This window comes from Corvus brachyrhynchos, unplaced genomic scaffold, assembly GCF_000691975.1.
Source record: "Corvus brachyrhynchos isolate BGI_N302 unplaced genomic scaffold, ASM69197v1 scaffold7, whole genome shotgun sequence".
In the NCBI taxonomy this organism is placed as follows: domain Eukaryota; kingdom Metazoa; phylum Chordata; class Aves; order Passeriformes; family Corvidae; genus Corvus; species Corvus brachyrhynchos.
In genome coordinates this window covers 6,730,914-6,745,395 of record NW_008239054.1, presented here as the reverse complement: position 1 = coordinate 6,745,395, position 14,482 = coordinate 6,730,914, and the positions used below count along the sequence as shown (strand labels likewise).

At 37.4% G+C, this 14,482-nt stretch overlaps 1 protein-coding gene across 1 annotated transcript in view; it reads right to left on the bottom strand.

Annotated features, from left to right (window-relative positions):
• GABBR2 (gamma-aminobutyric acid type B receptor subunit 2) overlaps positions 1–14,482 on the bottom strand; it is a gene marked incomplete at its 3' end in the record, with an annotated part of 253,995 nt that overhangs the window by 158,607 nt on the left and 80,906 nt on the right. Inside the window, exon 2 of the mRNA XM_017739111.1 lies at positions 3,414–3,551. Within this exon, the coding sequence (XP_017594600.1) occupies positions 3,414–3,551 (138 nt within the window). The remainder of the gene's footprint in view (positions 1–3,413; positions 3,552–14,482) is intronic.

Sequence of the window (14,482 nt, the reverse complement as noted above, 5' to 3'; positions counted from 1 at the left end):
TCTGTAACTTGTCTTTTGTAAGATATTGAGAGATACTATTCATGATTCTTCTTCACTCTGTTTAATTGCCTTGAACACACATTGAGAAAGAATGGGGATAAGATTAATCTGGAAGAATTTGACATTGATGTATTCTCCCTATAGAACAGCAACTTCCCTGTATTATGCCTTTAAGGCACATTCTCAAAGGCACAAGATATTACTGGCACTTTTAAACTAAAACACCAAAGGTTCAAACTGATTCCACACCACAGCCTGGAGATCAAAGACACACATGCAGCCTCCAGCCCATATTCAGACTGTCACTCAACAAAGGACTGCTGGCACATAGAGGCTACCCATGGAGAGGCTTTTAATTTGAGAGGCTAAGGAATGGGTGCCTGCACTTGTCCTACTAAGAATATGTGTTCAAAAAGCATTTTCCAAGTTGTGTCACCTAGCATACCTCAGTGAAAGTCTTTCAGGATGACAAAAGTCTTTGCAGACTAAAACAACTTGCTCCTTTCACAGATATAAAATGCTCCATTAAAAAATAATTAATTTTGTTACAGTAAGAGATAATTAAATCAGCCAGCAGTTGAAGGCAGCTAATTGAGAACACAAATTCCCTTTCTGCTGCTGATCATAACTAAATCAGAATTTGTCAAGATGGAGAAGGAAAAGTACCTGGTTTTTGATATGGCATGGAAATAAGACATGTCACCTTCAGACTGAGACTCTTCTCAACCTCTGTAATCTTCCCTATTTCACATTGTTGCAGGACATCCGTTACCTGATTTAACCACTTAAGTAAAAGAGACAGTATCCTTATCAAAAGCATACAGTAAGGAGTGTAGAGACTGAAGCTGCCTGGCAAGAATCTATTTCCTTCCCCTCCCTGATCACTACTACAATTGCCTGAGTAGCAAACGCAATATGAAAATTTCCAGCACATTTATACTCTTGGCTTTTTGTTTCGCTGTTTGGTTTTGGCAGCTTCTTATTGTAGAGAATGGAGAAGAGGCAGAAAAGAAAAATTCATCCAAACAGAGGAAAAGCAGTCACCCAGTAACTTGGAAATCAGGGCTAAAAGGCTTTCAGAATGGTTTTGCAGTCAGCAAGCCTCATACTGTATTTCCTCAGGAAAGTAATTTTTTTTTTTTAGTTGTTATATTCTGTTATTCTTCTTTCATCCCTATTTTTCCCAAGACTATCAGTATCATCCTTCATTTCTCTGGCATGTAAGAAAGTCATCACTTTGCTGAACCTCATGACACCTGTGTAAATCAAATCAAATGTTCCTGCTAGAGGTAAGAGCTTTGTTTTCACAACTGCAGGCACAAGGACGGGGACAAAGCTTTGGAGTCAGACATCCAAATGCAAATCTTCTATTCAATAATACAATGTCAGGTTAGTTTTTGTCTATATGCTGTTTTCCCTCTTCTTGACTGTAACATGAAATGACTTCATCATTATCCCAATAAAACAATTTATGTGAGTTTGCTGTGATTCCTTGAGGTGAAGTTTCAAGTTTTGAGGGAGGACAGCCTTGTATTTTATCAGGCTGAATATTATTGCTCCACTTCTAGGAGTTACAGATTTCTATCTTCTCCTTCTATTCAAGTTATGCTTTTAATCAGAGACACATATGACAGTGGATCCTGAGGAGTGGAAGGATTTGTACTCTGTTTCCCTGCTGTCTTATACATGCTACGTCTGCTGATTTGCAGATAACACATATTGCTGTCACCATGTGACATACCACTTTCACAAACAATATTTGGATTGGTACCATTACTGCTATACCATCCACTAAGCCTTGCCACACTTCCCAGTCATGCTGTTATTTGTGGTTTTTTCATCATTCAGTCAATCAATATATAAAAACCTGACATAACGAGCAGTTTTGCCATGTGAGGATTTATCTAGTGCCCACAGAATACTAAGCCCAAGCAGTCAAGAATACCTTGATGCACTGATATCATAAATAATATTTAAGACATAGTCACAGCCAGAGTGGTTAAACACAGAAAAATAAATGCTCTCTGGTAGCAATACTTCATGTCATTCTATAGTTGAACACATACATTGACAAATTCAGGAATTTAAAAGCTTTCTGAAACCTTTCCTTAGACTGAGAAATTTCATTAACAAATTGATTTCCAGATTGTATCAGGCAGAACCTGACTGCAAGTGAAAAGATTTTTAGCACAATGAAATCCTGCTATTTAAAACATCCTCCATCTTATAGAAATTCCATGTGACAAATTAAAAAAAAAAACCAGAGCTCCAGCCACATACTTCATTACAGGTCATGAACTAGGCCATTTTCTAGAGAGAGCGTTAAAGGATAGTTTCAAGCTTTCTGTTACTTTCTCCATTCTCCCCAGAGACACACTATTATTTGGTTTCCACAGAAGAACTGTTTTTCACATCAGAAAAAAAATCCTGAAGCAGAAAAAAAAAAAAATCTGATCTGACAAGCACTGCAAACACAGTTAACAAGCTACTTTAATTATCCTCCTAAGATTTTCCCATTTGTACTCTGATCATCATCTTCTTCACAAATCTAATTATGCCTCATTTGTTCTTGCTGCTCTACTGTTAGTGAGTATTCCAGGTGGAAAAGAGGAGCCTGTTTGGAACTGTAACTTCAGGTAATTGTTTTAACTATATATTTTTTATTTTGCTATAGAATAATTTGCAGTTTTTAAGAAAAAAAAATATACAGGAGTATTTTTGGGCAATATGAATATTGAGTAGAAAGCCAGGGTATTTCCACATCAGAAAAGCAAAACTCAACGGCTATGTGAGAAGCCATCCATCTGAAAACTATCACTAGTCAGATGATTGAATAAATGAAGAAAATCGTGCTATTATCATCTGCATTTTAGAGGCTAGTATTAATAAATTCTGATTCCTCAGCAGAGGAAACCTTTCCACAAACTTGACCTTTGAGAAAGTCAGAAAGAAAACAACTGGGAATAAATGTGCTTCGTGAGTTAAATTCTGAGACACAAACCCAGTCGCTATTTAGAATTTATGCACTTCCAGCACTTTTAAAGTCCATAGTAATTACTGCATTGTGACTGAGTACAGACTGAGTAAATGCCCTGAAGTACCATAATTTAAGGCCTGATGAGTTGTTTCATCTAACTTTTCAGAAGTCCTAGGTTTGCCCCCCTACCATGCCTGAACTTGATTTCACCTAGATTGCTTTTTGAGACCCATTATTTTTATTTGATTAGCCTACTGAGACAGATGACTGCTTCCTCAAACTCAAAGGCATTTTTGAGTACAACAAAATGCCAAGCCTTAAAATCCGGTTTTAAAGCTTAGCTTTAAAAGCATCAAACGTAAGTTTCTAAATTTTAAAAAAAGATCCAGAGACACAAGACAGTCAGCATTAGAATATATTCCATTCCATGCCTTACCTGAACCAAATTCCATCCCTTTAGAGATTCAGCAATGATAGAAGTAACTGTTGCACATACACCACCAAAAACCATCAGATGATTAGGTCCATATTTTATTGCATCATAGAAGGCTTTGAGTCCTTTTGCATTGTCACACTGGGAAAAAAAAAAGAGAGAGACAATATTCAATGTCACAAATAAAATAATTAACTAAGAAATAAACTATTGGGCAGTTGGGCAGAGAAAAAAATCAGGGGTTACACAGATATAAACGTAAGATTTAAACTTGAAAAATTAGAGCACTCTCTTCCAGATCCCTAATGTGCCATAGTAAAAGAACAGCAAAATGCTTCCTTACATTGTACAAAACCAGAATTTTGATACCTCCATTTGACAAATAATAACTAAGTCCAGCAAAAAATGGTTGACCAAAACATTTATTTTCTACATTCAGAGCTACCATTTCCCAAAGCAAAACTTGGAATGCAACACCACATTGTCAGCAGGACTTCCGTAGTTGGAGGAAAGCTTGACACTACTGATGGTCTCTATAAAAAAAGTTCTGTCTCTAATGTAGACTCCTAAGGAACTTCTATAGGAAGTCCAACCTCAGTATTCTGTGCAAAAATATATAGCAGAGAGCCTGTCATTTAGAAGGACAATGCAAAATCTTCAAAAGATAGCAAAATATTCTTTTAAAGTGCTAAGAATTAATTGTTCTGCTCTCATAGCTCACACAGCTTTGAGAGGAAGGCTGGGCTAAATGACATTCTGTGGTCCTTCTAACCTGACCTGTTCTTGGCTTCCCTGATAATTGGTTTGATCATTATTTCAGGTGTAAAGAATTTTACTGCAAACTGAGACCAGGACTGAAAATTAGGGGAAAAAGGCTCATGATAGTCAGTATTGCAAAAGATATATCAATCCTTGAATAAAGTCATATTAATCATTCATAATAACCCTAATTCCTAAGCTTGCAACAAAGTATTAATAAATTATGTGCCTGAAGGTAGGAATTTGATTCCAAACCATACTGGAAGTTAGGAGTGCCAACAGATTATAATAGCAGCTGCCACTGTTCCACTAAAAGCCACTTTTTTCTCTTCTTGAAATGAAAGTTTTCTGCCCTCTTTTGCCTATTCTACAAAGTGTTCCTTGAATGTACTCTTTATAAGAACCATCACACACCAGCCTCCAATATTTCATTATGACTATTCAATAAAAGAGTTCATTTACTATCAGCATCCAAGTAGTAATTGTACTGAATTCTGCAGAGAGAATAAAGATTTTGACTAAGAAGTTCGGAAGCTTATATTAAGCTCCTTACTGAATTAATATGTTAAAAGCAAAAATATTATATTTGCATTCTATCTGCAAGAATAGCATTATTGCTCCCACTTATTCAAAAGGATACAGATATTTAATGCATAGACTCTTTTAAATTGCATAATATAGCCCAACACTTTCCTTCTTAATGCAGAAAAAAACCCAAAACCACTCAGTATGGCAGAGGCTCCCCTATTAGTTTGATGTGTTGGTGGCAAGCTCACGTTGTGAGGGAATTAAAACTGTGATCGTTGGAAGAAGCAGCATCCTCCATTCTTACTCCTTCACTCCCTAGTTAAAGACCAGTTTATTCCAAGTGCAACTAGAAGGCTCAGCTACTTCTTGAATTTTTAAGCAGCCAAGGACAATACAGCTTTAGGTATCTTCATTTAATTGACATTTAGCCAAGTCTTTTCCGTCATCCACCTTATCATTTGAAGCTGCAGCAGAAGAGATTGTTGAACTGGTTTTCATACCAACTTAAAACCAGTGAATATAATTATTTTTCTTTTTTTTATTAGGTCACATTTAAAATGCATCCCTAAGTAGCAGTTTGAGAAGAATACAAGCCCTATATGAAATAAAAATTATGTTAATAATAAAATGACTGTCCTAAGTTGCAGTCTGGGAAGGGCCTGTGAAAGTTATGGATAAATAAAATCCTACATTCTAAATTATAAAACCTTATGGTGTGTTATGTGAAGCAAAATTCATGCTAAAACCCACCCTTACATCACAAAACACTGATGCATTTTTAACTACAAAACGTTTCTCACTGCAGTAAACTTAAGCAATTATGGGTCCCAGTAGGTTGACTCACTGGGAGGTCCAGAATTGGCATTAGTATAAGGTCTTTCTTTCTTATTTGATCTTTTCATGGTTATGAATATACTAGCATGACAACAACCCTTTTTCCATCACACAGCAATTCTCTTGGGAAGGTATGCCAAAATATTTGTTCATCTCTCCCAAAGTGAAAGGTTCACACCACTGAGATATAGTACTGTTCAATCAAAAGTACCTACAATAACACCTGGGCTTCTCTTTGATGTGATCCAGTTAAAAGCCTACCATGTTTTCACCTTTGTACTTTCCTCTTGACCAGTCTCAGTTCTCTCTCTTCTAGGCCACCATGAATAATTATAGCAGACTCTGCCTACTCCTTGAGCAAGATCATTCCAATAGTCAAAGTATGTCTCAGAGATAAAGAATAAGAACTTAGTACTGTGGCTGGCCACAACTGGACAGAAATGAAAGGAAAAATGAGAACGATGGGAGAAAGCAAACTTTCACATTTGTTTCATGACACATTTCACAACATACACTGTGTATAACATTCTTCCCTGCAAGCAACAGAACAGTCTGTCAAAAGCATTAAAAAATAAACATTCAGATAAAAATAATAGCCCTACCAAGCCAGACAGACAAGCAGTAGAAAACGTTTCTTCCTGCCTCTAGTCTGAGCACTGTATCCTTAGTGAGCTCCTGAAGCCCTCTGAACATACGTACTTTTTCAGAAATCCCAGATGGCCACCACTGCTGCTCATGGTCTTCAATTTCCAAACCCTACATATGTAACCCTAAAAGAGAGCAGTGCTGTTGGAGGACAACAATCACTGAAATTCCCATCAGATCACTACCAAACAACTTCTTGAATTGTTGTCTACAAGTGACTCAAGCTCGGTCCAGGAACAACCCTTTGCAGCAATCTATTTACAGTACAACAGAAGACTGCATAAGGACCAAAATCCACATTAAAAAGCAAAGGCTAGAAAGTCCTGGCCACATGTGGATGACATGAAGCTGACTGTCTTACTAATTGGAGCATGACAGGGAGCAATGAAGGGGAAAGAATCCTTAATAAAAAGTCACAAATTTATATGATGAAAAATATAACCTGAAGGAGCCAGCACTGCTTTTACTACCAAGTTTTGATCTTTTGCCTCAATTGTCATCAACATATCTACTTCACTGAGCTGAACAGCAGCCAGCTCACTTTCAACCCATATATAAAACCTGGCAGCTATGCTCTTCCCCTGAACTTGACTGCACATTGAAACACTGACCAAGGTTGCAATATGTTTACCCAAACTAGAATTTCAAATATATGTGATTTGTTACTCATCACAGTTTTCTTCAGGAGAAGGGGCTGAGAACTACCTACCCCAAACACATTAATTGTTGTGCATAGTCTCAGCCAAAAGCCAGCAATAAGCCAAATATAAATAGCAAACATACATATTAATGAAATAATTACATTAAGTGTATCTCTTAACACAGTGTCTTGATACAGATTACCTGGGAGATTCACAAGGAAAAATACAACCAAATCACTAAGCAAAGGTTTGTGAAGTGTCCTGCCTCTTGCTGTGACAAAGACAGCTTAATATCACAGCTGGCACCTGACAAAGTGTGCATAGAGGCATCTATTTTAATTAGGAAAAACAGCCAGATGAACTGCATAAGAGACAAGTCAAAGGAATTTGTGGATTGAGGTGTTAGCCTTCCTGAATCCTCTTCAGAGGAGAGGCTGACAAATAAAAACTATAATCCTCCACTGAGAAAAGGATCCAAATACACAGGGAGGAAGAACTGCCTGAGACATTAGGGGTGCACAAGGACAAGAAAAATTTCTGGAGAGAACAGCAGAGCAGCTGAATACACAGGAGAGACCTCCAATCTACCCAAAGGCCCTCTGCGGCTGAGAGAAGGATGTCCCATGTGAAGGCCACACATCACTGAAGTCAGGAGAAGCAGCAGGACTGACCTGTGAGGGTTGCTGGCTGCCAGGAAGCCTGTCTGGCAGACAGTGAAAGAGACACTGGGGTGTGCACTGAAATCCTCATGGCCATAAATATAACGCACTGCAAATCCTTGGGGCACAGAACAGAAATTTGAATGGCTCTCATACACAGAAATTTTGCCAACTCTGTAACATTGACAGGTTTGAGTAATTACAGGGCTAGCACAACAGCAGATACTCTCAATTTAACCGATCTTGTTAGAGTTGCACAGCAAGGAACATTGTAGGGATGGATCCACTGGTCACATGTGTGATATGTTTAGATTTCTAGCTGTTGGATAGCTATGCTGAACTGTTCCTCAGTAAGCTGTATTCTGGCACAACTATACTTTTTCTGAGTAAAAGCAAACATGAGGAACTATTTTGGTGTCTATTGAGCTACTGACAATTGATGTTAGAGAGCCTTTATGAAAAGAGGGACTAACAAACAGCTGTCATCTGCATAATAAAATATCCAACTTTATCGAGCGATATGAGAGCTTTCAGCAGCACTCTGCCCTAAATGCTCATAAATATATAAAGACACTTCTTTGAACAGAGAGAACAAAGGTATAAAGCCTTACTCCTGTCCTCTGCAAAATCTTGCTTAGAAACTAACTGTGTTACAACATCACCTCAAGTGGAGCGAAGAGATGAGGAACGCCAACAATTATTTTAATTTAATTTTCATCGACTTCTTCAAAGACTTCAATAAATATAGACAATTCAGTGAAGAACATATAGACAACTGCTCAGAACTACAAAAAATGTCAATCAATTTAGCAAACTCTGCCTGTTTTGCATGGGCAGGGCATGCTTCCCCTGAGGTTTCTCTCTGTTTTCAAGTATCTGCAATTTAGGTACTTTAAAAGCCAGCAACTAGATTTTTGCATTTAATCACTGTAGCTGGATTTTCTTTCCATGAGTTTTCCATGAACCTCTGCTTTGACAACCACAGCATCTGGTGACAACATAATTATCCATTGAAAGAAAAAACACTACCTTTCACTTGTTCTAGAATACTTCACATTGTGCAAAGTAGGTGTGAGATATCTTGCCAGGGGATGTTATGAATGCAAAAAGTTCACAAATATGTCCAATTAAATTGGACTAGTTCATAGATCAAAAAACAATTCAAAACTTCTTAATGGAGAGGTGTCAGTTTTCTCAAGAAACTCCTGAATCACAGATTATTGGTGGCCAGGATACTACTCCAGGGAAGCAAGACTAAAATCTCTCCCTTTCTTGCTGATCAACTGTTCCAAGACAGTGCAAAGTACTTGCATCAACTCTGGTCTGGACTGCTACAGCCATTCCTATGTTCTGCATTTGAAAAACAAAAACAAACCCCTCCAGCAACTACACTAAACTTCTTGATCTTAAAACTGAAGGTAGATCATCCCAAACAGTAGGCTTTTCTGTTATGTGATTTCCCTAACATCTTTTAATTTTAACTACTAGCAGTCATATTTGGTTTTGCTTTAGAAGAAGTGCAAACAGCAGAGGAGGACTTAATCTATTCAGTGAAGTAATTCCCAGTAAATTAACTCTCTTACCTTGCCACCTCTTGACATACTTCTAGACTTTACCTAGCAACTCCTTTATCTGATTCTGCCTGCTGCACAGCTCATAGAGTGCTACCACTAAGGTACTGGTGCTTGGCATCTCATTTAACAGCTTATATTCTGCCTTAAGCATCACCAGCCTCTTTAATCACTGCTTCCAAAGCAAGGGGCACCACTCACTCCTCTGTCCCCTCATTTCCTAAGAGACTCTCTACACACCTTGTGAAGGCTCAGCCTCTTGCTCAATGACATTTTCTTTTTACTCGGTTCCCTGTTTGGAACTGAGTCCACCAAGCAAGATAAACAAAGATTTGCTGTCTCTCCCTATAAGAGAAGTATATTTACTTTTCCCAATAATGCTCTTTTTCTTATTTTATGACTTTTATTTTCAGTCTCGTTACTATTTCTTTGAGTATATAACATTTACACGGAATGATTCCAATTTAAGAACTCCAATATGAAATGGAATTGGAATGTAGCAAATAGATAAATCCTGTGTAATCAAAACTGACTCTATGTTTCCATCCTGATTAAATATGCAGTAGTAGCAGAGATCAATTTGACTTCCTCTTTTGAGAGTAAACTTGCATTCAGCTTGAAAGGTGAAGTCTTTCCTCAAACAAAGGTAAAGTTTTTTCCCGGATATGTAACTGTAACACACACAGAAGTTCAGAAGACCATCCAGAAACATTTTGTGTGTTTGTGATATAAAGATCACTCCCTTTCAAAAACACAACTATTGGACTGATGTGGCAAAGTTTTGGTAGTAGAGGAGCTACAGGGGTGACTTCTGTGAGAAGACACTGGAAGTTGCCCCCACATTTGTTCCCAGAACTGACAGCCAGTTCTGGCCAGTTCCAAAACTGCTCCACCACTGCCCAAAGCTGAGCCCATCAGTGGTGCTGATGAAACTCTGTGATATTAAATAACAGGCAAAAAAACCACTGCACAATAGCTGTGAAGGAGGAACAAGAAAAAAAGTGTGAGAGCAGCCCTGCAGGCACCAAGGTCAGTAAAGAAGGAGGTGCAGAAGATGCTGCAGGTGCTGCAGCCCATGGTGAGACAAGCTGTCCCCCTGCAGCCCATGGAGGTCCATAGTGAAGCAGAGATCTACTGTATGTTTTGGTTTATTTTATTTTTTTTTTCTGGCTGTACAACTATCACATGCAGGAGTTGTTCTATGCAGAGATGAAATTCATAATTCAGGTAACACTGGCCAGGATGCCTGCAAGAAGTTGAGCAGAAATTCAAATCATTAATATCTCATTGTGACTTGCTAATGGAAAGATAACTTTTGGGCCTTACAGAGCTCCTATTTTGCAATATGAGCAATTAGTCAGATCCCACAGTATAAGTTACTGAGTTTTGTTGGATTTTTCTGCAGTCGGACCTGTCATCTTACCTGAATCAAATTGATGTTAATTCAAATATTCCTGGACCAGAGGGGATTTTATAACATCCACACTGTATTGGTTCAGCCACAACATACAGTCCATTTTATTTAACTCATTCCTGCACCAATCCGATAAAATATTGCACAAGATAGTTTTACAGATGTTTTCTAATTAGCAGCATTAATTGAAATGGATGAATGTTCCCACACACAATGTCATGTTGAATTAGAAGTTTTTCCAAGTATCCTTAAAGCTGCATGTGGATGTTCACATTTGCCCTACTATGGCATAAATATATAAAACACAAAACTAAGTCTTGGTATTGTATTGGTTTTTTCTGACATTTCTGCACTCAAACACCAATCAGATATTTTTGTACATTCAGTATGAACAGGGAGACCAATACTTTGCTTACTTCTTCCTCCCAACCTAACCTGTACTACTCCATTGTCATTATGTTTTATGGAAATAAGTGGAATTATGAAAAAGCATAAAATTCCAAAGGAACAGTAAAATAATATATCCAAATAGATTTAGAAAACAAATAATATGTTCTGGTTTTGAGAAGAAGTTGGCTTGGTTTTCTCCAGCTATTCCAATTTTTACCAACAAGTTCAACATTATAATGATTTCTAACTAAACAAAGAATTAATTGAATTATTCAATAATTGAGGAAAATATCTTCAGACTTTATTTTAATTTTTTAAAGTACCCCTAGGAAATCAGTTGTGGTTTTGCATTTAAGTAACCTCAAAAGGTGTTAATTGTTTCAGACACTTGAGTCCCAAGATCATTGCCACTTAAATTTCCTGTTGCAATCTACTGATTATTTTGTTGTCTCTCAGACATGTGCTGTAGTAGATTTACAAAGGACTTGCCCACTGCAGTTCAAGTACAAAATGAAGAGCTAAGGGAGACAACACTGGCAGGTTCAACACAGAGGCACTAATGTCAATTCTTCAGTTTTGTACTTCTCTTATTTTTTTTTCTTCCCTTCATTATTACCATTTATTATTTATTATTACACTACCATAAATAGCCTATGTTTTCATTGTCACATTCTGTTGAAATATTTCAGTTAGATTTCTTTTCATTCTCTCCCCTGTGCTTTTTAGACTATAAGGAAAAATTCAGAAAAGTGAAAAGATGTGTCATTTAAATATGACATTTGATTTTCTTCTCCAGATCTAGAGTATGAAAAATATATGATGTTTAGCATGAACAATCAAAAATAATAAATCATACTTCATACGGTGTTTTGCAAATACATTTTCTGAAACTACCTGTAAAGGTATAGTTTCACCAATTTTCTTCTTTCCTTATGTCTACTACTAACTATATATTCAGTTTTAATAGGATTGGGGGTTTTTTTCCCAGGCAATTTTGGGAATAGGAAAATCACCTCATGCAGGGAAGGGTACCATCTCTGAACCCTTAGTGGGTCTTTTCAGTACACTGAAAATTGTTAGATACTAAAAATGTGTAACTCCTTTTAACTGCGACAGTGCTCTTTGCAGTGAATAAAAGAAAGGACTGAAATAAGAGCATATAAAAGGAGAAAAATCTGAATTTATAAATAAAAATCAAGAAGTTCTTGTAGGTGGAAGAAAATAGAGGTGTATTAGAGCAAAACATTTGAAGTACCAGTGATATACATGATAGAATGCCTGGCACCCCTCTCTGCAGTAATAAGCTGCAATTGAAACCAAGATAGGAGTGCAAAGATATTTTGAAAAATCATTTGACCCTCAGCAAGCAGCAAGAAGCAGTTGTAGGGGAAGTCTGCTATATGAATTCTTTCTTTACCATGACCTACTTACTCATGAAAATGACTTCATTTTTATAAAAGGGGTAGGGGTGGGGAAAAAAAAAAAAGAAAGAAATCTTTCTTGATACTCTTCTGACATGAAATTCAAATGTTATTCTGAGGGTGAAGCAATATAAAAAAAAAAAACAAAACTCTTCAGCATCCTTCTAGTTAAGGGTCATCTTGAAATAAAGTCTCCCTTGTGTGCCTCTGTCATATGGCAACAGGGCCCATGTCTCAGTGCTCACAACCACAGAAATTTCTAAATAAACATTCACCGGGGATGACAAGAGACACAGATGACTCCGAGGCCCTTCAGAACTGTTTTTATAACTTCTGAAAGTCATTTACCTGGAAAATGTGAGACAGTCTCTTAAGCCATCACAAGGATGTCTGTAGCATCCTTGAGAATATATTTGAATTTTAATAAAAGGTCCGAAAGCACCTGGCATTTTTGGAAAATATGATGAAACTCTTTTACTTTAGAGGATGATAATCAACATCAGGAGTGCTTAGTGGTACATGTAGCTCCCAGCATGACTTTTTCTGAAGCAATATTGTTTAAAAGAGGGTTTTTATCCTTTTTTTTTTTTAAATTCCCAGCCAGAACTTCAGTAACAGAGAGAGAGATCAGAATTAAAATACAGCTGACAAAGTAAGAGGTTAGAAAGGGCTTAATGAATTAAGAATAGCAAAAAATAATTTTTTTGACTCAAAGGTCAAGAAAATCTGGTGTAATAGCCTTTATCACAAGTCCACGATTTTTAATTAAAATCTTTCTGTGATGTAAAACAGTTGAACTTTGTCTATTGTGAATAAAGCTCTGCTAAGGTAATTTATCTAATGAGGAATAATTTATGATCCTTTGGATAAGCTACCATTAAGTTAGCCCATAAAAGCCAAATTAAATCCATGGTATGCTTTAATTTGGCTTAAATTTACATAGCATGAGACTACAATAATTCACCATTTTGTAGACATCTTAGGCTGAAAATGGGTAGAGTGCATATAAACACAGGTATCACCATTTTTTTCCCCTTAATACCTGGCAAAAGAGACAATATGGAGAGAATAAAGTTTTATTTTAACAGCTACTCAGATGGGATGACATTCAGGCCATGAGTAGGCACAGTGCTTCACAGCCAGCAGGTATGAAAAACCCCCAAAATCCCAGTATCAGGAACCTTGCTAACAAAAACCTGAGGTGTCACAGACTTCTCTGCAATGCAGAGTTGACTCAAAGTTGAGTCTGAGAGGCAAAGGAAAGAAAAGGACCAGCCCTAGAAGTATGGAGAGTTACTGGGGTGGAAACATGTTCAAAAGGTTTCCAATTTAATGAGCTCTGTAGGCAAGGTTGTCACGGGTATTACCGCAATCAAACTTAATTTGTTTTTTCCCTATTTAAAGGCTCACCTTGATCTAGTTGATTTTATATTGCAGGAAAATAAGTGGTAGAGATTAGGGACCACTTCAAAAACATGAAATGGTGGATCTGTCTGACATGTGGTCCTGTCACATTCACACATGGACACTAAATTTCAGTGGCTTTAAATCTATAAAAGCAAGATACTTCCTCTGTGCTGCAAATTGCAACGTGATTAACAAACAGGCGTTCCTTTGCAAGATCAAGTAAGGGTAGCAGACTGACAAATAAATCCTCACCACTCATATTCAGCAGTGTAGTACAAGATTTCTACAACCAGAATGACCAATGTTCTTTCTTTTTCTTACAGCCCTTACAGAAAGTCTTAATTCAGCTTGCCAAGAGCAGGGTATTACTCACCTTGAAGTATTGACCCTTGGGGGTTCTCTCCTTATGCTCCCCCCCTAAAAAAAGCCATATGGCACAAAAGTGAAATAAAAAAGCTGAGCTGAATGAAGGTGAAATGCCCACAGAGAGCACAGCTCAAACCTGCAGTTGGCCCCAGATCAACCACCCAGACCTTTAAAAGCAAATATATTCAATGCAAGTCTGGAAACTGCCAACAAAATCCATACCAGAGCCTTAGACCTGCTATCTTGCTCATCTTAGCATAATTAGGTCACCCTAATTTTCTTCCTTTAGTTTCTTAAATGTGTTATATACTTGAGACACACTCACAACAACATTTGTTCCTCAGCTCCTTGCCTGCTTGCCACCCAAGATGAATGCAGGAGCCCAAGAACTGCTTTGTCTCTGTATACACTCTCCTCCTCCATAACAAACCCCAACA